At 32.7% G+C, this 23,900-nt stretch overlaps 3 protein-coding genes and 1 pseudogene across 3 annotated transcripts; 1 reads left to right on the top strand and 3 right to left on the bottom strand.

The window, feature by feature from the left end:
* Nucleotides 1-724: 724 nt before the first annotated feature.
* LOC106293864 (ethylene-responsive transcription factor 14) lies at nucleotides 725-1,317 on the bottom strand. Its single transcript, XM_013729498.1, has one exon. The coding sequence runs from the start codon at nucleotides 1,288-1,290 to the stop codon at nucleotides 889-891; it is 402 nt and encodes a 133-aa protein (XP_013584952.1). The 5' UTR covers nucleotides 1,291-1,317; the 3' UTR covers nucleotides 725-888.
* A 9,121-nt stretch (nucleotides 1,318-10,438) lies between these two features.
* Nucleotides 10,439-11,657, top strand: LOC106293927 (RING-H2 finger protein ATL1). Its single transcript, XM_013729562.1, has one exon. The coding sequence runs from the start codon at nucleotides 10,551-10,553 to the stop codon at nucleotides 11,655-11,657; it is 1,107 nt and encodes a 368-aa protein (XP_013585016.1). The 5' UTR covers nucleotides 10,439-10,550.
* A 1,784-nt stretch (nucleotides 11,658-13,441) lies between these two features.
* On the bottom strand, nucleotides 13,442-14,822 carry LOC106344025 (annotated as a pseudogene).
* A 2,409-nt stretch (nucleotides 14,823-17,231) lies between these two features.
* On the bottom strand, nucleotides 17,232-19,577 carry LOC106344024 (1-aminocyclopropane-1-carboxylate oxidase homolog 6-like). Its single transcript, XM_013783396.1, has 3 exons — nucleotides 19,016-19,577; nucleotides 17,751-18,072; nucleotides 17,232-17,668 (listed from the first exon to the last, which is right to left on the bottom strand). Exons 1-3 carry the CDS (start codon nucleotides 19,507-19,509, stop codon nucleotides 17,417-17,419), a joined length of 1,068 nt encoding a protein of 355 aa, XP_013638850.1. The 5' UTR covers nucleotides 19,510-19,577; the 3' UTR covers nucleotides 17,232-17,416.
* Between the last annotated feature and the right edge of the window lie 4,323 nt (nucleotides 19,578-23,900).

Here is a 23,900-nt window from a genome sequence, read left to right as displayed (position 1 = left end):
CGACTCGGGTCGGAGGAAGAACCCTACCCGGTGGAAGATGTCGCATAGTAGGGAACGGACCAATGGATACTGCCACTTAAGGGAATAATTTGGAAAAGTTATGGGAATTGCAGTAGATCTGACCCCAAAACAAACAAAAACTGGCGGGTAAAGGGGTGATATCAGAAAGTCAAACAGCTAAGGACCTTTCTAGTAAAAAGTGCCGGAGAGAAATTAAAAACGATTTTTCTTGAGCTTTAAGAAAGTTTCTTTTGAACATTGCTACTTAGTTATTATAGACTTATAGTAATAAACATCAAAATATACATTCTCATGTTTAATGGTTGTTCTGGCATTGAGCTGTTCCAAGCCGATACGGTTGTTGCCGGTTCGAAATGTTAGAATTAACTTACCAATCTTGGTTTTTGAACCTTCCATGGCTGACAAAGAAATCACTGGTTTAAGTTGTTTTTTTTGGTAAAAATCACTGGTTTAAGTTTGTTCATCATAAATATTCCAAACCTTATACAAACCAAAATATTAAAACAATGGTTTAAGCTCATTTAGATGAATCACATGAAATTGCAATTTTATCAAAACATATAGCTTACACAATATAAAACATAAAATAATGTTTCATATAATCATTTTATTCAAATGGTGATTATTACATTTTTCTCAAAACTAATTACAGAAGGACCCAGCCGCTTGAATTTTAAAGTCCTAGAAATTAAAATGACCCGCTTAAAGAATCTTATTCGTTGTAGAAATCGATTGACATTACAGTTTATTTGCCAATAATAATACTTTTGTGATAATACAGCTTCTTGTATGATTGGGATTGATTGTTTTTGTTATGAATGGGAATGTCTGTCACGTAACTTTCAACGTATTACGACTGCATTCCCTTTATTGCCTCTTACCCATGTTAACGTTATTCTTGTTGTAGTTCTCTCCATATTCAAGAAGTTCCTCCAAAACACTATCGTCCAAGTACTCAAACTCAAAAACTTGCCTCGACGAGGAAGGGTTTGCCGCAGTGGCTGCAGAGTTAGAGGAGGATCCGCTTCCCATGTTGTACTCATGAGGGAAGTTGAGAATTGCGGCTTTGCCTCTCATTGAATAGGCGGCTCGGTCATAGGCTCGAGCCGCGTCTTCCGCGGTGTCAAACGTCCCTAGCCACACACGCTCGCCATGCTTTCTCGAATCTCTTATTTCCGCTGCATATTTTCCCCAAGGCCGTCTCCTTACTCCCCGGAACTTCCCTTGCTCGGCTCCTCCTCCACCACCGCTCCGACCTCCTTGATCCATGTATAATTTGTGTGTGTGTACTTTGTGCGTGAGAAGAGAAATAAAGGCAAATTGAGTAATGGATGTTGCAGGGACGGAATCAAGTTTGAGCGTATGTTTTTTTGTTTGTATTTGTGTTTGTGTTTTATTCCAATCTGCATGAGTTAAATGAGATTTCATTTGGGGAATTTATAGGGATGGAAACAAAGTGGGTCCATTAACCTAATATTCGAATATCAAAGCCTCCACTTATCAAATCTTACATTTATTCTTATTCCATTTTCTTTCAAAATCTATGTTCCTTATATAATAAAATTTCCTTAGAGCTATTGGTTTTTTATGAATTCAATATATTTGGCATCAGCTAGCATCTTGTTATTTATTTGAAAATGTTAGTGAAAAAGCTAACCGTTGCTGCGTTGCAATACAGGTCAAAGAACTACTGATCCGTAAAATTTGTAAAATGTAATGACATAGTCAAAATCATGTATAGGAAAATAAAACACGTTTTTGTTATATCCACAAAGTTATTGATTACTTTATGTGTTTATGTATCAGTCTAAGAGAGTATTTTTTTTTAACGCTGGATAATTATGATATTACAACTATGAGAAATATTACAGACGATTCTACAGCCGACAATTCTACATGTCGTATGAGGATTCACGCCTGACTGCATTACCTAAGCCGCTCTATGGGATCCATGCTTGACGGTACTCCTTGCGCCATGCTGCAGATCTCTTGTAAGCATTTTCTCCTTTAATTCGCATAATTCTGCCTTCTCCGGGAATTGAAATCCAGACCTATTGGTGTAGACGTGTTAATGAACATTTGGTCAAATCACTGGACTAAGAGAGTACTTACTCGTGAGTTAATTTCTTGCGTAGCAATATTGTTAAATATAATATTATAAGGGTCTGTCTATTTTTTTTAACGCTGATTTATTATGATATTACAATTACATAGACGATTCGACAACCGACAATACTATCTGTCTTATGAGGATCTACGCCTAACTGCATCACCTGAGCCGTCCTATGAAGATTCAAGTCTGGCCGGATTTACTTGCACTATGTTGAAGATCCCTTGTAAGCCATTTTTCCGTAATCTGCATAATTGTTTAATAAATTGCATTTTCCGGGAATTAAAACATGGACCTCCTATAATATGCAATATGCAAAAAATTGCATAGCCTGAAATTTGAACCCTAAACTTTGATGTAGAAACTTTTAAACCTTAACCACTAGGCTGCGATACTTCAACTGGATCTGTCTATTTAATGAATCATTTCTCTAACTTTTTGGAGAAGTTATACTTTTAGTTTTAAGCAAAAAAGGGGTTATAGTTTAAGTTAAAAAAGAATTTTTAAGAAGCAGATCAATTAATAAGTGCGATGATTCATACCTAACAGAGAAACAAATCTCTAAGACTATTTACATTGGTTACATGTTTACAACACCCTGTTTTCACTCCATATCATCTTATCTCTCTTACAGATCACCTTTTTTTCTTTAACATCATCATTCAACACCCACTTAATTTATATTTTCTCCAATGGTTTTGTTTTAAAAAAAATACAACACCATATCCCACCAATTTTATTCATACTTCTACTTTATGCTTTTGTGATTATATATTATAAGTAAAAAAGATGAATTTTTTTCTGTATTCAAATGAAATGAAACAAGCATCTATTTATAGAGTATATTTGATATAATTTTTTTAATATATAATTATAATTATTATGAAATAATTGATGTTGAATAATTGAGATGAAAGAAAAAGTTAGTCTAAAGCAACTATTTCTCTCTCTGAATATTGGTCCAATCAATATTTGACACATCGTACAAAAATGATCCATTTTTTTTCAACACCTGTTGATAAGTTTCAACACTAAATTTGCCACATCATATTTTTTACTTTTACAACGAACCATTGTAAGCTCATCAACAGTTGTTAATATTTATCCACAGTTGATAAATTTTCCACTGTAAGTAGTCTAAAACATATAGCGATCAAATCATGTATTGATGTTTTGGAAATTGGAATACTAACATTTTAAACACTAACATTTTCTAATAATCCGCGTGAGGTTAAACGAGGAACTCAAGTTTAGACTCAAGTTTTATTCTACAAGAGATAACAGTCTAGATCTTTAACCCAAACTAACATCTCCAAAAAGTTAAAGAAACTATATTAATTTGAAAGTCCCTTAATATTATATATTAAACAATATATGGTATTTTTGGCAACAGTAATGGAATTTTTGTTACCAAAAGTATGGTGTGCAACCGAGAGTCATAGTTGATGTGTGGGTCTACTTGGAATATGTCTGACTTCTGTAGTGCCCACGTGGGTTGACTCTTAAAACTGACTCAAAAGTTTCCCTTGGATCATACCACCAGTTTATACTTTATACTCTTTAACACTAACAAATACGCCTAGGGGTGACTAGGGAATCTAAGTTTTTTGACATGACTACATTTTGGAGAGTTTTCACATCAGTTTATCTTCTTTTTAATATCTTCAAGTTTACGAACATATGTATTAGCCAACCAAGAAAACGTTTACGAATATATTGGAGTAAAAGGTTTTTCTTTTTTACTTAATTGGAGTATAAGTTATAAAAACTTATTTTTAATCGTCTAATCTTGATTATGAAACTTCAACGACTCTGGTCACCGTTTGTGCCAATAGACATATTCAGTTGTTGAAGGGACCTCATTCCATAAATATATATATATATGTATGAGTATCGGGCTAGTTTGTAATTTAAATATTATGTTCACATTGGGGAATTTCTTTTATCAATTGTATATTAGATCATTTGTATTTGTGAGTTGTGAACGCAAATACAAATGTATTCGCAATTTGATTTGATACTAAGCATATCAGGCTTGCATACGAACAGTTTACAAAAATATAGTTCGAAATTTTACCAAAAAAATAAATATAGTTCGAAACAGTAATTAAATTATTAGCTTTATATTAACAAAAATATGTAAATATAAATACAGAATCAAAAGAATTATCAAAATTATAATCAAAATATTTTCGATCGCTTTGTAAATAGTGATAGCTAGTTGCTAACTGATAATACTGTAGAAATTAAGTTAACATATTTTGGTCGCATGAACATGGATTTGAATTCGAATAGTGGTACAACGACCATATCAGCACATATCACTAGGATATATATTTTGGCCGAACTAGCTTAAATGTCATCAATCAAATTAAATGTTCCAAAATTTGGAGCATCATTTTACAAAAAAAAAACACTTTTTTATAAAGGAAAAAAATAACAATTTTGCCATGATCGTGCGCATAAGCCCTGAGTCAAACGGGTGAAACTTGAACTTGCGGCCTTAAAAAAAATTAAGAATTTCTGAAGTAAAGTGCTCAACCATTCTTACGTTCTTTACATATTTAGACACGCCAGCGAATAGGTTTTATTTTTCGTTGGACTTGTGGTTCTTACTCTCTTTTTTGTGGGTTTTACATTTTCATGGCCATCTGCGTATAACTAATTGATCTACATAATCTTTCTATTTTGTTATTGGACATGCATAGCCTCTACAAAAATAAATCAGCAACCTAGATTATCTTACATACTCTAAAATCTGAATTTTATAACTATATACAGACATCTTTGAGCCAACAATATTAGCTTCTATAGTTAGCCAGGTCCACAAAAACTCAAAAGTTCCATCAAATGAACGATATGTGTCACTATCAATAAGAAACTTCTATGAGAGAATTCGTATAAATGAACATTCCATATATAGTATCTTTCATCCGTAAATTAACTCAATTATTTTACTGACACTATTATCCAAATCGAACTTTATAAACCTATTTGTCACGTGTGGTTTTCTAATGATTCATGCATCCTTCTGATTTAATTAGGATCAAAATATCTATAATTAACGATAAGTCAGTTGAAAAAAAGAAACGATATATGTCCAATGTATCTAGATGATGGTTAATTCATTATCATAGTCATAAAGTAGATGCACTACTTCTTGTAGCTTTCTTTTCGCTTCTTTAGAAAAATATATTTAGACCTATTAAGTTAGCCGTTTTTGGCTGCTAGTCGTGGATTCGATATTTTATGTGTCCGTACATGCTACATAGGTTCATTTCCCTTTCATCACATTATAGAATATTGTTTTTTTTTTCTTTTTGTTTAACTATAGAATATTGTTTACAAGTCTATTTTTATGTCGTTTAAATCTGACTTGTCTCTGACTTTGAATCCGTCCACGGTAAAAACTGTATTGTATGTTAAACTGAGAAATACACTATATGTCGATTATTGTTTACAAAATAAACAAATTTATTAATTTATTGCATGTGCTGCATGTAACTAAAGATTTTCTGGGTGTTCGATCATACTGTTGTTTTTATAATTAACCTAAGTGAATAATATGAAATTTGAAACTGAAGTTCATTCTTTTTGTAGATTAGTAATCGTGATTAAAAAAAAATTTGTGTGGTTACGATTGAAGTAGAATCAGAATCACTTTTGTTGTCGCCATTACGACTAATGTAAGGATCTCGAGGTTGGGGACAACATATAGCTAGTTTTGTTACGTCTTCGTGCATGAACCAACTAATCCTAATTGAATAACATATATTATAATTTATTATTAGGAGAATCGATCTATCATGTAATCGGCAATGTACATTCCTGACGAAGCGATACACCTAAGCAAAAGTTAAATTAATTAACAAACGAACATATACCCTAACAGATAGAAGAAGCTTCTTAAGTTCAAAATATCAATTGCAAAGTATATAAATTTATGGTTTTTGTGAAATAGTTAACTAATGAACATCATTCGAATTTTTTTTGGAGAAGCAAAGTTAAATTATTAAAAAATCATCATATAGAATTAGCCTGATAAGTAACAAGATTTAAATATCTGTTAAATTGCATAAATATATTAAATATTAGTAATAAATGCATAGTTTTTTGGTGATTATCTATTTCAATAATCTAGACTAAAAAATCAAAAATACAATTAATGTTTTAAAATTTATAATTAATCATTATTAGTTGATAAAAATACTTTAAAAATACAAAATATATATTTTTGAAATATTTTTTTCCTAAAATATGCATCTTTTTTTTAAATGGATGGAATACTAATTATGTCATTTTATGATATTTTGAAGAAAAAGAAACTGTATGTTAAATTCATAATCTTTCGTGCAGTTGAATATATATAACTTCTGTTTCGTACCTTCTTGTATAGTGTAATTTGGTCTTTCTCTAGAAAGAAAAGTTTGTCTCACAAACTTTAAATATTAATACGTTTTCACTTTTCATAATCTGGTGTGGTGGTAAATCCATATACAACTACTGAAGTACTGATACGCATATGACAACTTAAAAATTCTTGGAATAGATTTGAAATTTAATGACCCTGCCCAAGTTAGTCATTACCCACATGGTCCACCCAAGTTTCCCAATTGGGTCCATTAATAAAGGAAGAATGAAAGGAGAAACAGATAACCCCAATGGGTTTATAAATTATAAATCCATTTTCACATATTTTAAATCATAAATGATTAATAAAACCATTTAACGCATTTCCACCTATGGATAGAAACAGCTAATCTCAATTGTCTTTTTTTTTCTATCTCAAACACAAACTAGTACATTGGTCTAGTCATGGGCACGGATCGGATATCCGAGTTTTTGAAGGTATTTGTGATTTGCTTCGTATATCACGGATATCTAATTTTTCGATTTGTTTTGCTTCAGAAAATACGGATATTCGAAAAAATGGACATCAAAAAAATAAATAGATATTTACGGATATTTACGAATACTTACTGATATCTAGTATGTTTTGATTAATACAAATAATCTTAAATTTTTGTATACAAATTTGTTTTGTAAAATATTTTTTTGCATGATATGTAAGATAAAAATTAAAAGAAGTAATGAAGCTATCTATTTTGTAAATTTTTTAAAAAGAAATTGTACTCTCTACACACCAAACCTCTCATATTTGCATTCCATACTCTATTTCCCCTTAATTTTCTTCCCCCCATCATTACCATCTCCCCTCCATTCTATGATATCCCACCTTTTTCAGTATATTGACCTAATTTACTCTTTTTTAAACTTAGTTAACAATTATAATAAGACAAAGCTTAAAAAAAAAAATTATAGTTGTCAAAAAAAAATTTCACTTCCTTTTATGTAATTCTTTTATATAAGTAATAATGTGAATAGAATTTGTCAAATCATATGTTACAATAATAATTATATAATTTATACATTTAAAACTTTAAATATAATCAAGATATACATGTATTTATATATTGTCGGATCGGATTAGATATCCGCTTCCTAAAATTTTAATATTTGTGATTTGCTTCGATTTTACCGGATAATGATTTTTAGTATTTGCTTTACTTCGAAAGTTTACGGATATCCAAAATTTTCAGATTGAATCGAAATAAATAATGAATCGAATCAAATTTAACGGATGAAATGTCCAGCATTATATACGTCTACTGCGAGTTCTTCTCGGAGACAAGTATGATCTGACGCACTCACGTGATCGACCAAGCATCACGTGCTGCTGATCCATCCCCAACCGTTGCAGCGTTGCTGTCCTCTCTCAGTGTCAACGTGCTGATGACTACTCATGACCGCAGTCTCTAGTCAAAGTCAACTGTTACTTGCTACTGTTATAGTCAAACAGTCAAGTTTGAAATGTGGATCCTTTTGTTAGGGTTCCCGAAGGGTTTATATTTTTTTTTTACTGACGGCATCTTTTTTTTTTTTTTTTGATAAAAACTAAATCAATAATGGTTAGTGAAATTAAACGAATGAGAAAAATTGTGAAAAAAACTGACGGCATCTTAAAAATATATTTTGACACTTTTTAAGCCTTGAGTTACATGAAATATTTTTGTAGGATGAGATAACTAAATTTCCCTTTTCTTACTTTAGGCTAAAATACAAGAGATATGTTCCGTAAATAAAATTTTACTACGAAAGTTTTTGTTTTTGTTTCCAAAGCTTCTCACATAAAATAGTCTACTAAGAATGTTTCATGGGGCATATTAAATTTATAACTAAAATCAAATACTTATGCCTACTAACCAGTGTCGTGCCTAGCCTCTGTGGGGTTTAAGGCAAATTTAAAAATTGGGACCTTAATTTAAATAACATTTATCATGTAAAATATGATTTATATAAATTATATTCAACATAATGGAAAAATCTTTTGATATTTTTCATGTCTAAAATATATGATTTAAATGTGAAGTAAACACAATTTAGTACGTAAACATAAATATAATTATTTGACATGAATTTTTTTTATTAAGATTGTTTACATGTTTTCATAATAACCTTTAAAAGTTCATATCAGTGTTAGCTAAAATATATAAATTATAGCTATAAAGACTAAAGATACAGATTCATTCAACATCGCAAAATAATACCAATAAATTGTGAAAGATTTTGTGAAATATACGTATAAAACAAATATAGAAACCAATAAATGAATAAATATTTAAAATCCCAAATCCTATAGAAATCAAAATAGTAAACGTGTAACATAATTAAATTTGTAGGAACTATTGGCAAGAGTAAAATCATAGAACATATATAAATGTTTTTTTACTGATTGCATACAAAAATAGGGGCCCTAAACTGAGTATGTTAATCAAGGGGCCTGAGGCATTTGCCTTTTTGCTAACACACTGAGCACAGCTCTGCTACTAACCAATTTCGTAACTGAAATAACATACTTATATCATATTTGTAAAGTCAATACAATGTAAATATGAAGTTCCACCATGTTAGGTAGTATTTGTCTATTTGCAAATTTGTAACCATAGATCTGAATATAATTTTTGTCGATTTTCGATTTCTATATTTCCCACTACATTTTCTGATAATTGTGATTTTCTTTGGGAGGGCACCTAATAAAAATGTTTCGATTTTTTTCATCAGAACAAGTTTTATTCTAGGGACAACAATCATCAATTATATTTCAAAATTAATTTCCACTAGGACTAGGGTTTTGTCTCCGTCGTGGGCACGTTTTCCTTTTATAATGTTAGAAAATTTGAGAAATAATAATTATAGAGTTTCATACAAAAATATATACATATCCATGTCCATGCAAAAAGTGGATTATCCACCTTTAACAACAACAAAGTCGATTATACACAACTTAATTTTTTTCTTTTTGGTATACACAACTTATATGGTAATGCAGCTATGTCAACAACACTACTGAAGCCGAAGCTATTGTCAAAAAATTGTATGAGATATTGTGCTGTGGGTCTGTATTTTACATTATTACTAATACTATTTTGCTGGAGATGTTACATTATTGATAACAAATATTTAAATATAACACGAAACTGCATTTCTCACCGAACCTGTTCTGTGATCTGTAGTGAGCCAAACTCGTCAAACATATTGTCTGCCACTCTGCCAGTGTCATTTCTTTTTCTCACTTTATATAAATCTAAATTAGATTACGAAATAAAAAATCAAAGCAAAAAACTTTGAGTTCTTGCGGTGGATTTGACTTTACTTCTCATTTTTTTTTTTCCTTTACAGTAGCTTACAAAAATAGAAACCATGTAAATTATGTTAATCAAAGTCTCAATAATTGTTCCAAAAAACTAATCAATTCAATTAGCAACCGACAAGCATGGTTAGCTTGAGTTTACAGATGGGAAAATGGTACCACAAGTTAGTGAATTATCTAAGTTTAGCATCATCACAGACAAAACTTTCACTATCAGAAGAAGAACCAAATAAATTACAATCAAAATGTAGATTAAGTGAGTCCACTTGTAGTAAAAGACTTTTTCTTATTAATTTCTTCACTAGAAAGTACAGAAGAAATGTCAAATAAAGAACTCGTACAGGTACAGCAAACAAGTCGCATAGATCGAGAAAAATCAAAACTAATAAAAGATTCAGAAAGATGATGATAACTTAAATAAATATATTGAGAGCCTCTGAAATCTCACCAACTCCTTCTCTGTCTCTTCCACCTCATTTACTCAAATCTCTGTTTTTCTTCTCTACCACTCTCTGGTCTTTCTCTTACACACGCATGTACGTATATAAACACACACACAAACTCTCAAGCTTCTTGATTAGAGATAGAGAAAAAGATTAATCATAATAAAAAAAATTACTTGATTATTGATTTTTTTTCTATCAACATTGCCTTCAAATCCCAAAGGGTTGGTTCTATATATCTTTCCAAAAATAAATTTATAGTCAAATGGATCTAACGGACCGTCGCAACCCTTTCAACAACCTGGCGTATCCGCCGCCGCCACCGCCCTCAACTACCTTCACAAGCCCTATTTTCCCACGAGGAAGCTCTTCCGGCATGACTTTCCCCATCCTCGCCGTCGCAGTGATTGGAATCTTAGCCACTGCGTTACTGCTTGTAAGTTATTACATCTTTGTCATAAAATGCTGTCTTAACTGGCACCAAATCGACATCTTCCGCCGCCGCAGAAGCAGCAGTGATCAGAACCCTCTAATGATATACACTCCTCACGAGCTAAACCGAGGTCTCGACGAATCAGCCATCAGAGCTATCCCAATCTTTACGTTCAAGAAGAGAGACGTTGTTCCAGGAGGAGAAGATCAGAACAAGAGCTCACAAGAATGCTCTGTTTGTTTGAACGAGTTTCAAGAAGACGAGAAGCTGAGGATTATTCCAAACTGTTACCACGTGTTCCACATTGATTGTATCGATATTTGGCTTCAGAGCAACGCCAACTGTCCATTGTGTAGAACCAGCGTTTCTTGGGACGCAAGTTTCTCTCTTGACCTAATCTCTGCTCCAGAGGATAATCCTTCTCCTCGTAGTAACGGGAGTTTTGAACCCGGTGAGGTTGTAAGAGGCGACGATGACTTCTTAGTGATTGAGCTTGGGGCAAGTAATGGTGATAACAGACAAAGCGTGAGAAACAGAGACTTTCTTGCGGAACAAGAAAGGGCTACCTCGGACGAGGTGTTGATCAGTCCTTCGCCTAGAAAGTTCGATCATCGTGCAATGCATAATAAAGAGAGAATATTTCATAAGGTGATGAGTAAAGGAGACGAATGCATCAATACTCGTGGCAAAGATAACCAGTTCGGTGAGATTCAGCCCATAAGAAGATCGATCTCGATGGATTCTTCAGTGGATCGCCAGCTGTACCTGGAGCTTCAAGAGGTGATTGGTCGGAATACTGGGAAGTTTCCAATGGTGGTCGGAGATGTTGGAGGTTGTAATGGTAGTGGTGGTGATGGTAATAACAGAGTGATGAAGAGATGTTTCTTGTCTTTTGGAAGCAGTAAAGGTTCTAGAAGTTCCTCAATACTGCCTGTTTAGTTGAAACCCATAATGTCGTTCCCTTTTTTTTTAATTTATTTTTATATTTAGAAAGATACATGTTTTTGGTTTTTCACACTTGTTAAAAAAACATATCAGATTTTAATAATTACCAATGCATTATTTTCCATTATCAACTATTTTCACAATTTTTAACTAATAAAATTTTAATAAACACAATTATATTTTTTGAAGTTTACAATTTGTAATTATTTTATGCATTGAAAATATAAAACATGTATTTTTTCGAAACAAATATTTTTTCTAAAACATAGATTTTTTTGGAACGGAAAGAGTATTTTGTAAGTCAAAGGAGTTAATGGATTTCTTTTTTTGAACAAATGAATTTGAATAGTATCATGTAAAATTTGTGGGTAAACGACCTATTTGCACACCACAACTATCATATTGTACAAATCCACACAAACTTTCAACCTTGTCTCAATTGCACACAATTTAAGTATCTAAGCCTATTTCCCCCTAAACTGAAAGATCGAAACCTGACTCCCCCTAAACGATTTTTTGAGTTGGTTTTAATGGTTTACAACGTAAACCCCACTTAAACCGAGATCCGAACCAATTTAAAAACCCAACCGCCCCTCATATCCAATTACACACCCGATCCAAACACCTACTAAAGGTTAAAAAAAAACCCCCAAATCGATTCATATCTCCTTTGAACCCTAAACCAAAAAATTGAAAACCTTCTCATCCATTTTCCCTTTTCCACACATCCTGAGACAATGAGTAATGAGTCTGGAGCTTCTAGTGTTCGATTTCTGAAAAAATAACGAGAGGAGACCGAATCAACAACGATAGAGAGAGAGAGAGAGAGAGAGAGAGAGAGAGAGAGAGAGAGATTCAGAATTGGGGATTTAAGGTTTTAGAAATTTTAATTTTGGGTTATTGAATGGGTTAACCCAATTTACATCTGTAATCGGGTCATTTTATGTTTACTTAGGTTAGTCATTGGTTTAGTTTTAAAACACAGAATACAAAACCTTTTTTAAACCGGCATTTGTCAGTATTAGTTCGTTCTTCAAATTTTGGGGGGATTCGAGTTTCGATTTTCCGGTTTGGGAGAAATAGGTTTACATAAATTAATTGTGTGTAATTAGGACAAGCCTAAAGTTTGTATGGATTTGTTACTATATGATAGTTGACGTGGAAATAGGTCGTTTATCCAAAATTTGTTTGAAGAGATTGGGGGTGATTGGTAGTTGTTGTAGGTGATGTCCACAGCCCTATTTATTTCTAAAGCACCAAATTCAAAGCAATTAAGCTTTAATTTTTTTTTGAAACAACAGTTCTTGAAATAACCTACAGCTGTACAAGTGCTCTGCAAAGCCAAATATCCAAAGCAATTTTTTAATGTTTTCCATAAAATTCTACAGCAATAAAATCTAAAGTCACAGCAAAAAATTTACAGATTTTTTTTACACCAAAAATTTTAAAGTTACGGTCATTACCAATCAGACTCATTGTCTCTCGACATTAAATGTGCTAAGGAAACATAATAAAGGTCACACCTACTGCTGTCGATTTTTATTTACTCAAGAACCGAAATAATGATAATTAGCACAATCTATAAATTTAAGAACACTTTCTTAAAATTTGTAGAAATAATGATAATTAGCACCAACATTGAAGTAACAACTTTTATTCTTATACACAAACAATGATTTTATTTCTTGTTTTTATATTCTTATACACAAATGTAAAGCTTTTACGGTGGAAATTTATAAATGCGTATATCAAAAAAAAAAAATGCTGATACACAATTCTCTACTTAGTTTCGGTAGTGGTTTAGTTATAGAGGAGCTAAAAGGGAACGGGAAGTAGCTTAAAATGGAAAACAAGACAAGTACTGACTCAACAGATGCACATATATTTTAACTCAAAACAAAAGACTTTACTCTTTGAAGTGTTTCTCATATCTTGAACTTGGACAGATGCGATGTTCCATCGAGGCCTTTCTCAATATATCCCTTTGTGTATTCTTCTAAAGTGAAGTCTGTGTATTTTGGAGGGTTTTCTTCAGAGAGGAGCTCTTTGATTGGTCCATAAACCGTTGAATTCGGAAGCATATTTGTGCTGAAAAATCCAGCGACAGAAATCCTCGGTCCAGCTCTGTTTGCAAGTACCCTATGCTCCACACTTTTGTACTTGTCATTCGTTATTATCTGCATATTAAAAGGTATACTAGTTTCTCAGCAAAAGTGCATTTATAAAAGTTCCAAAAATAATATATTCAGTGAAGTTGCCTGCAAGAAATCTCCTATGTTGATGACAAGCGCTCCAGGAAGAGGAGAGACATCGACCCAAGAGTCCTTATGAAGAATTTGAAGACCACCGATTTGATCCTGAAGAAGAATGGTGATGAAGGAGCTGTCGGAATGCTGACTTGTGCCAAAAGTTAGGTCGGGTTGTGGACAAGGAGGGTAATAAAGTAAACAATCTTATTAATAAATTTTGCATTGAAACTCTAAAACATACTTATTCTGAAACGAAATTTTTTTCTTAAATCGAAACGGAGGAAGTATAAATTTTTATATTAAAATCTTAGTAAATATTTATATCCTACAAAATCTCAAATCCGCCCCTAGTTCCTACTTAAAATCAACATATCTTCCAAAAAATGTTGAAGAGAAAACAATATTTATACCTGCAAGCCAATGGGATCTCTTCAGGGTTTGGAGGATCAGGAGCCATACAACAAACGAAGGAGTCTCTCCAGTTAACACATAGGGAAGAAGGATTGTACAGATCAAAATTACTATTGTAGACAACACTCTTGGTGACGTCACGCGTGAAGTAAGATTTCTTAACTTTGAGATCTTGCTCATGAAACTTGCGAACTCCACCTTTGATCTCTTCAATAACGCTTAAAGGAACACCATGATTGATCACCTGGAAGAATCCCCACTTCTCCGCTGCGTCTTTGACCTTCTTAACGATGCCTTCACGTGACACATGGACGTCTGCAAGGTCGACAACAGGGATCGCGGAGGCAGAAACAGAGGGTTTCTTGTCGGATAAGGTACCTTGAGGGAGACGGAAGATATGAGGAACCTCAGTGATGTGAGCATCGACGAGACCTTTAACTCCTGCCTTGGTCTCGTCGAAAGCTTTGCGCTCGTTGTAAGAGTCGAGCTCCATATTTGTTTTTTGAAACTATTTCGAAATTTCTCACAAAGGTTGCGTCATATATAGGACGAAGAGGAAAAGGAATATTATACGTAGTCTGCATCTTGATGTGACTTGAATATCAAGAAAAATGGTTTACGTTTTCGATCTTGTGGTCGATTAGTGATTAAGGCAGTACTCTTATAGGTATATACTATTATTTGTTATGAGCATGAGGTAAAGGAAAAGATAAGAGAGGCATAGCAGCGACACTCCATAGTTGAAATTTGGTCTTTGGTGTGTGGAACGACAATGACCGTTGATGACGTTAGCACTTGTTGTTGGCCGTGATGTCAGCATAAACAGTCACAACGAGGAAAACTTAAAAAAAAAAAAACTTAAAACGAACGGGTCGAATAATCTTCCTCATATTGATCCAAAAAAATCCTCCTCATCGTGAAAGTTTTATTATATTTTTCACAAATATTTTTATTGACTAATAATCTAGTTCACACCTCATTTTCTAAATTTGATAGAGAAAATATTAGAAATAGTTTAGGAAGTTATCTATTATAGATTTTACAGTCTGTTTATAAATGAAAGCTCGTAAATTTTAAAATCCAAACCAAAACATATTATATAAATCTTATTTTGATAAAAATTAGTTGATTTAAATATATAATATAAGATTTAGATACATTATATTATATGTTTAAAATTTTATGTATATATATATATATATATAACTGTATGTCATTCAATAATAACATAATTTAAAAATATATTAACCCTCTAGTTCTACAGAAATTTACTCAAAAATTGGTTGGATTCTATTTTAGTTTGATTTATTTAATTTTTAGCTCGAGTTTTCTTACCGTTGGGATTGCTCTAAGTGTCTGTTCCTTTTTTATTTACTATTAAAATCTCGTTTTGTAATTTTTTTTAAATTAATTTTTATATTTAGAGGTGGATTTATTCAAATTATTTTGGAGAGTGAGGTAGGAGAGAAATCAGTGTGTGCACTGTTTATAAGTCAGAGTTAATGGATTTGATTTGATTTTTTTTAACAAATGGATTTGAATAGGATTATAGAAATGTAAGTGAATAGTATTATTACTAGTAGTATTTGTTTGAAGAGATTTTTCTGAACTAGGCCTGAGCGTTTTTAACTCAACCCGAAGTACCGACCTTAACCCAAACCGGAAAAACCGAAACCGAATCTGAACTGTTTTACAAAAATATCCAAATAGGACTTATGAGCTTACTACTTTAGACTTTGGTTATAACCTGAACCAAACCGAAATCCAAATTTGGATCCGAAGATATCCAAAATTAGTTAAATATGTTAATGTTTTTATATATATTAAGGTGATTTAGATATTTTAGAGTATTCAAAATATTTTTGTAGTTTATTTTATTTGTTATTTTGAATACTTTTTAGTTAATTTAGATAGTTTAACTAATTTTTGATTAGATTTGTAAATAATTTATATATTTTGAAAAAAAATTGGTCAATTTTCGAGGTTTTTTAAAATATATTTTTGTACGATTTTAAACATTGGTTAAATCCGATCCGAACCGAACCCGGAAGGAACCGAACCCGATCCGATAATTAGTATAAACCGAATGGTACTTATGAGCGTAACACCAAAAATTCGAAAATCCAAATCACCCGAACCGAAACCGAACGGACCACCGAACGCCCAGGTGTACTCTGAACATTAAATGTGCTAAGGAAACATAATAAATAAAGGGGAAATTTCATGTTTACCACTTTCATGGTATCATTTTTCATCTTTACCACCACTAAAGAGACATTTTCAAAAATATTTTCTTCATTAAGTGGTAAAATACTCTTATACATTTGTTCTCTATATATATAATAAATTATTATTTAAATAAATAAAAAATAATAATAAAAAAAAATAATGATAATTTTTTAATATTTTCGAATTATACTTTTTAAAATTCGAACTTTTTTATAATTTTTTTTTTGAATTTTTATTTTATTTTTTGAAAACTATGGTTGAAACTATTTTTTAAATTTTTTTTAAATTTTTAAGTATTTATTTATATATTTATTAGAATCCTAAATTTCATATTCCAAAAACTCTAACTCACCCTTCAATTCTAAACCCTAAGTCTAGATTAGTTAACCCTAAGAGTATAAGTTCTTCTACCATTTATTAAAAATGAGGATAAAAGTGATTAGTGTATACATCAAAATGAAAAGTAGTACCAGTGATATTTGTGGTAATTTCCCATAAATGAAAAGAGAAGAACACCTATTAGTCTATTACTGGCGATTTTTATTTACTCAAGAACCGAAATAATGATAATTAGCACTACTATCTATTAATTTAAGAACATTTTCATAAAATTTGCATAATTAATGATAACTAGCACCAACATAGAAGTAACAACTTTTATTCTCTGATACACGAAGAATGATTTTATTTCTGTTGATCCAATACAAAGCTGTTACGATGGGAATTTAATAAATGCCGACACACAATTTCTGTACTTACTTTTGGTAGTGGTTTAGTTATAGGGGAGCTAAGAGGGAAATAAAGTAGCTTAAAATGGAAAACAAGACAAGAACTGATGCACATATATTTTAACTCAGATGTTCTTCATATCTTGAACTTAGACAGATGCGATGTTCCGTCAAGGCCTTTCTCAAAGTACCCCTTGTTGTATTCTTCTAAAGTGAAGTCTTTGTATTTTGGAGGGTTTTCTTCAGAAAGAAGCTCTTTGATTGGTCCGTAAACCGTTGAATTGGGAAGCATATTTGTGCTGAAAAAGCCCGCCACAGAAATCCTCGGTCCTGCTCTGTTTGTGAGCACCCTATGCTCCACGCTTATGAACTTGTCATTCGTTATTAGCTGCATATTAAAAGGTGTCCTAGTTTCTAAGCAAAAGTGCATTGTATATTATACTTTTAAAAGCTCCAAAATGATATATTGCCTGTAAATAATCTCCTATGTTAATGACGAGCGCTCCGGGAAGAGGAGTGACATCGACCCAAGAGTCCTTACGAAGAATTTGAAGACCACCGATTTGGTCCTGAAGAAGAATGGTGATGAAGGAGCTGTCGGAATGCTGACTTGTGCCAAAAGTTAGGTCGGGTTGTGGACAAGGAGGGTAATAATGGCCGACCACATTCAAAGCCTTCATGCAATCCATGCTCTTAAGTATCTCCGAGTGTAAACCAAGAGCTTCTGAGAGAAGCTCAAAGAGAAAACCACCTAAGGTCATCACATGCTTCGAGTACTCAATCATAGCATCCCTGAGCCAATGATGTCAGTTAGAAATTCATGACCGGATTGAGCACAATATAGTAAAATATTGACATTGGTTCCCAAATTTCTTTAAAGTTATATACAAAGAAACTAAGTGTTTTCATGCACCATGTGCAGTAAGGAATTTTTTAAATCTAACTTATATTTAAAAATAAAATTTATTAAATATTATAGATTTTACTATTTTCTTACTAATGTTTAATATAAATTTGATATATATTAAACAATTTGTATAAAACTAATAAAAATGATATAAAATTATATAATTATCAAAAATTTAGCCTAAACAATATTTATAAAAATTGTAGATATATAAGAAACTAATGATTTTATGATTAAATATTTAATTTTTTAAAAAAATTGTAGAAACTTTGAAAGCTTTGGTAATACAAATTGTATAATTATACAAAATTATATATTAATATATTTATTTTATAGATGATGTATGAGCTATTACCATATTTAAAAAAAGTTTACCAAAAAGAAATATCAATATTAAATGTAATATATGAATTATTATCATATTCTAATAAGTTTGCCAAAAATATAAATCAGCATTAAATAAAATTATTCATGTCATATTTTTTTCGGAAGCCATGTCGTTAATTTCAGTGGTCATGTCATATTTGTTTTGTGAAATTGATTGTAAAGATGACATATGGCAAAATCACTTCGCAAATATAGTATAGGAGATCAACCTCCAAACTATATAAATATTTTTCATTAAATCTAGTAAATATTTTTATCCCACAAAACCCTGCCTTAGTCAGAATCAATATATACAAAAAAAATCAGCCTACAAATTATATAAATATTTTTTTATTAAAATCTTAGTAAATATTTTTATCCCACAAAATCTCAAATCCGGCCCTAGTTAGAATCAATATTTTTTCCACAGATTTTTGAAGAGAAAACAATATTTATTTATACCTGCAAGCCAATGGTATCTCTTCAGGGTTTGGAGGATCGGGAGCCATGCAACAAACGAAGGTGTCTCTCCAGTTAACACATAGAGAAGAAGGATTGTACAGATCAAAATTACTATTGTAGACAAAACTCTTGGTGGGGTCACGCGTGAAGTAAGATTTCTTAACTTCGAGATCTTGCTCATGAAACCTGCGAACTCCACCTTTGATCTCTTCAATAACGCTTAAAGGAACACCATGATTGATCACCTGGAAAAATCCCCAAGTCTCTGCAGCATCTTTGATCTTCTCAACGACACGTTCACGTGACACGTCTACTTCTGCCAAGTCGACAACAGGGATCGCAGAGGCAGAAACAGAGGGTTTCTTGTCGGATAAGGTACCTTGAGGGAGACGGAAGATATGAGGAACCTCAGTGATGTGAGCATCGACGAGACCTTTAACTCCTGCCTTGGTCTCGTCGAAAGCTTTGCGCTCGTTGTAAGAGTCGAGCTCCATATTTGTTTTTTGAAACTATTTCGAAATTTCTCACAAAGGCTGCGTCATATATAGGACGAAGAAGAAAAGGAATATTATACGTAGTCTGCATCTTGATGTGACTTGAATATCAAGAAAAATGGTTTACGTTTTCGATCTTGTGGTCGATTAGTGATTAAGGCAGTACTCTTATAGGTATATACTATTATTTGTTATGAGCATTAGGTAAAGGAAAAGATAAGAGAGGCATAGCAGCGACACTCCATGGTTGAAATTTGGTCTTTGGTGTGTGGAACGACAATGACCGTTGATGACGTTAGCACTTGTTGTTGGCCGTGATGTCAGCATAAACAGTCACAACGAGGAAAACTTAAAAAAAATAACTTAAAACTAACGGGTCGAATAATCTTCCTCATATTGATCGAAAAAAATCCTCCTCATAGTGAAAGTTTTATTATATTTTTCACAAATTTTTTATTGACTAATATTTCAAATTTTATTACAAAGGCTGCGCCATATATAGGACGAAGAAGAAGAACGTTCCACGTAATCTTGATCTTGATGTGACTTTTGAGTATCAAGAAAAATGGTATACGTTTGGTCGATAAGTGATTAAGAGAATATCTCCTTGCTTTTAAGTATCAAGCAAAATGGTATACATTTTCACTTTTATAATAGAATTTTTCTATTTTACTGAAAAATATAGAAATAAAAATAGGGATGGGTTGGAGATTTTATAATGGCAGTACTTATGATCATGAGGTGGAGGAAAAGATAAGAGAGGCATAGCAGCGACATTCTATGGTTGAAAAATTGGTCTTTGGTGTGTGGGAACGACAGTGACCGTTGATGACGTTTGCAGTTTTTGTTGGCATGATGTCAGCATAAACATTCACAACCAGGAAAACTCAATAAAAAAACTTAAATAATGGGTTGAATAATCCTCTCCTCATATTGAAAGTTTTTCTATATTTTCCACAAATACTTTTTTATTAACTAGTAATCTAGTTTACACCTCATTTTCTGAATTAAATAGAAAGAAAATATTGGTAACAGTTTAGTCTGGATACAAAAGAAAGCTCGTAAAATTTATGAAATCCAAACCAAAATATATTATACAAAAATATTTTGATAAAGATTAATTGATTTAAATATATATTATAAGATTTATATACATTATATTATATGTTTAATATCATATGTCGTTCAGTAATTACACAATTTAATTATATATTTATCATATAGTTCTACAGAAATTACATAAAAATTGGATTTGAGTTTGAGTTATTTAAATTTTATCCGATTCTGGTTTACAAAAAAGTAATTTGTAATATGAATATATCCCGCCCGATACGTTTATACTCCTATTAAATTTCACCAGTTATGATTTAAATAAAATCATTACAGTAAATTGGTTTAGAGTGTGTTTGAGTTTTAAGCAGGGGTAGGCACTTCGGTTATTTTCTCGGTTCGGTTCGGGTTCGGTTCAGTTTGGTTAGTTCGATTCTAGTATTTTTCCAACTGAAATAAACCACGGTTAGTTTGGTTTGTGTTCGGCTCGGTTTGTGTTCGGTTCAGTTTATATTCGGTTCGGTTTGTATTCGGTTTGGTTGGGTTTATTTTTTGGATCAGTTTAATTAGGTTCTTTTTAGTTTAATTTTTTAAGAAAAATTATGTTTTAAAACATAAATTATCTAAACATAAACTATGTGAACTAAATTCAATATAAAACTGAAACAAAAACCTTTACAAGTCACAAAATATATAATAATAATGTCTCTTATATCATTATTTAAACGTCTACAATGAATCATCTTTCATATGTGATGCTGTGAAAAAAAAAATTGTTTTTAATAAAATATTTTTTTAGATTTTAGGTTTACATTTAACATCCACGTTTACATATTTAAGAATATGAAAATACAGACTTTTCTATTTCTTTTAAATCAAATATTTTAATGGTTACATATTCGGTTAGAAGAATATATGTTAATGAATGAAAAGTGGAAAATATGTGGTTTGGTATTAGAATTTTAGTATATTGGTATTACTAATATTTTTAATTTAAATAATTACAAAAACACATCGGTTTCACGGTAAACCGAACCGAACCGAACCATTTGAATTAAGGAAATCTTCAACTGAATGATTTGAAATAGATTTTGGTTCGGTTTGAATCGGTTTCGGTTCGGTTTTTTTGTCCACCCCTAGTTTTAAGACAATAAACCAATCAGTTTTAGTGGAAGCTCCCTTGGTCCAGTGGTTTGACCAAAGGTTCATTAATGCTTCTACACGAAGAGGTCTGAATTTCAATTCCTGGAAAATGCGGAATTATGCGAATTAAAGGAGAAAAGGCTTACAAGAGATCTGCAGCATGGCACAAGGAGTGCCGTCAAGCTCAAGTGATGCAGTCAGGCGTGAAACCTCATACGGTAGGTAGAATTGTCGGCTGTAGAATCGTCTGTAATATTTTTCATAGTTGTAATACCATAATTATCCAGCGTTAAAAAAAAACAATCAGTTTATAAATAAGATTTGGTTTTGTATTATTAATTTAACTGGTTCGGTTTGGTTTTGTCAAAAAAAAATGTTGTGAACAATAGGGGAAAATCGTGTGTTCTCTCTTTTATTTCTCAATCAAAGTGTTCCCTTATATAGGGGTTACAAAAATCAGATAAAAAGAAAGTATATAAATCATTATCCTAAAGTAAAAAGGAAAACCTCCTAAAGATAAACATGAAAGATAAATGGAAACATCTAAGACAAGGGGCGGCCGCCTCTCTCTCCTCTTGGGCCGCCGACTCTCTCTCTCTCTATGGGCCACGGTCTTGGTCATTTGCTTCCTAGCAATCCACATTGTTCATAACACTCCCCCTTGGATGCTAGAACCATATGGGCGTATCATGCACGATGTTGCCTCGTTAAAACCTCTCTAGGAAAAAACCAAAAACCCAAGGCGGGAAAAAATGGAAACTGTAGACAGGAAAAATAGTACAACGCATGACACTCCCCCTGATGAAGGCATCACTGCAGATCCTTCAGCCGGCGCATGCCTATCTGATGAACCAGCTTCCTGAATGTTGAGGTTGGCAGAGACTTGGTGAAAAGGTCGGCTGAGTTGTCGCTGGATCGGACTTGGACTACTTGAACCTCCTTTGCCTTCTGCAAGTCGTGGGTGAAAAAGAACTTGGGCAGGATGTGCTTAGTCCTGTCTCCCTTGATGTATCCTTCCTTGAGCTGAGCAATGCACGCTGCATTGTCCTCGTAGATGATCATTTGCTCCTCTTTCTCTTGTCCCTCGGCCAGACCACTCTCTTTTAAGACATGGCCGGTCATGTTCCTCAACCAAACAAGCTCACGGCTTGCCTCATACATGGCTATGATCTCGGCGTGATTAGATGATGTAGCAACTAAGGATTGCTTTGTTGAACGCCAGCATATTGCGGCTCCACTGTGTGTAAACACATATCCCGTATGAGATCTAGCCTGGTGTGGGTCAGATAAGTACCCAGCATCTGCATATCCGACCATGTTCTCTCCTGGCCGGTTGGTGTAGAACAAACCGAGATCTTTTGTTCCTTGTAAATATCTGAACAGATGTTTCACTCCGTTCCAGTGCCTTAAGGTCGGACATGAACCAAATCTAGATAGTAAGCTCACGGCAAAGCTTATATCCGGTCTAGAATGACTAGCTAAGTACATTAAGGCCCCAATGACACTTAAGTAAGGCACTTCCGATCCGAGGATTTCCTCGTCCGGTTTCTTTGGTCCGAATGGATCCTTTTCCAGGTCTAAGGACCTCACGACCATAGGACACGGCAAGGGGTGTGCCTGGTCCATATTAAATTGCTTGAGTATCTTTTCTGTATAAGTTTCTTGATGCACAAGGATGCCATTTGTTTTACACTCAAACTGTAATCCCAAACAGAACTTAGTCTTCCCTAAGTCTTTCATTTCGAATTCTTTCTTTAGACATTCGACCATTTAGGAAATCTCTCTAGAGGTTCCTATTATGTTCAGGTGGTCCACATAAACAGACATTATAACATAGCCCTTGCTGTCGAATTTCTTTATGAATATACATGGACTTATTGGATCATTCTTATAACCCTCTTTGGTTAGGTATTCGGATAACCGGTTATACCACATTCAACCTGACTGCTTTAAACCATATAAGGCTTTATTCAGCTTAATGCAATGTTGTTCTAGAGAACCTTTCTTATCTTTGAGCTCAATACCCTCTGGAACTCTCATATGTATTTCATTGTCCAGTGGTCCGTACAGGTATGCGGTCACTACATCCATTAGACGTAAATCAATGTTTTCTTTCACGACCAGACTGGTTAGATACCTCAATGTAGTCGCATCCACCACAGGGGAATAAGTTTCCTCATAGTCTATTCCTGGTCTTT

Source organism: Brassica oleracea, chromosome C5 (genome assembly GCF_000695525.1).
Source record: "Brassica oleracea var. oleracea cultivar TO1000 chromosome C5, BOL, whole genome shotgun sequence".
Taxonomy (NCBI): domain Eukaryota; kingdom Viridiplantae; phylum Streptophyta; class Magnoliopsida; order Brassicales; family Brassicaceae; genus Brassica; species Brassica oleracea.
The sequence above is the reverse complement of the archived record's forward strand: the minus strand, read 5'-3'. Positions and strand labels throughout refer to the sequence as shown.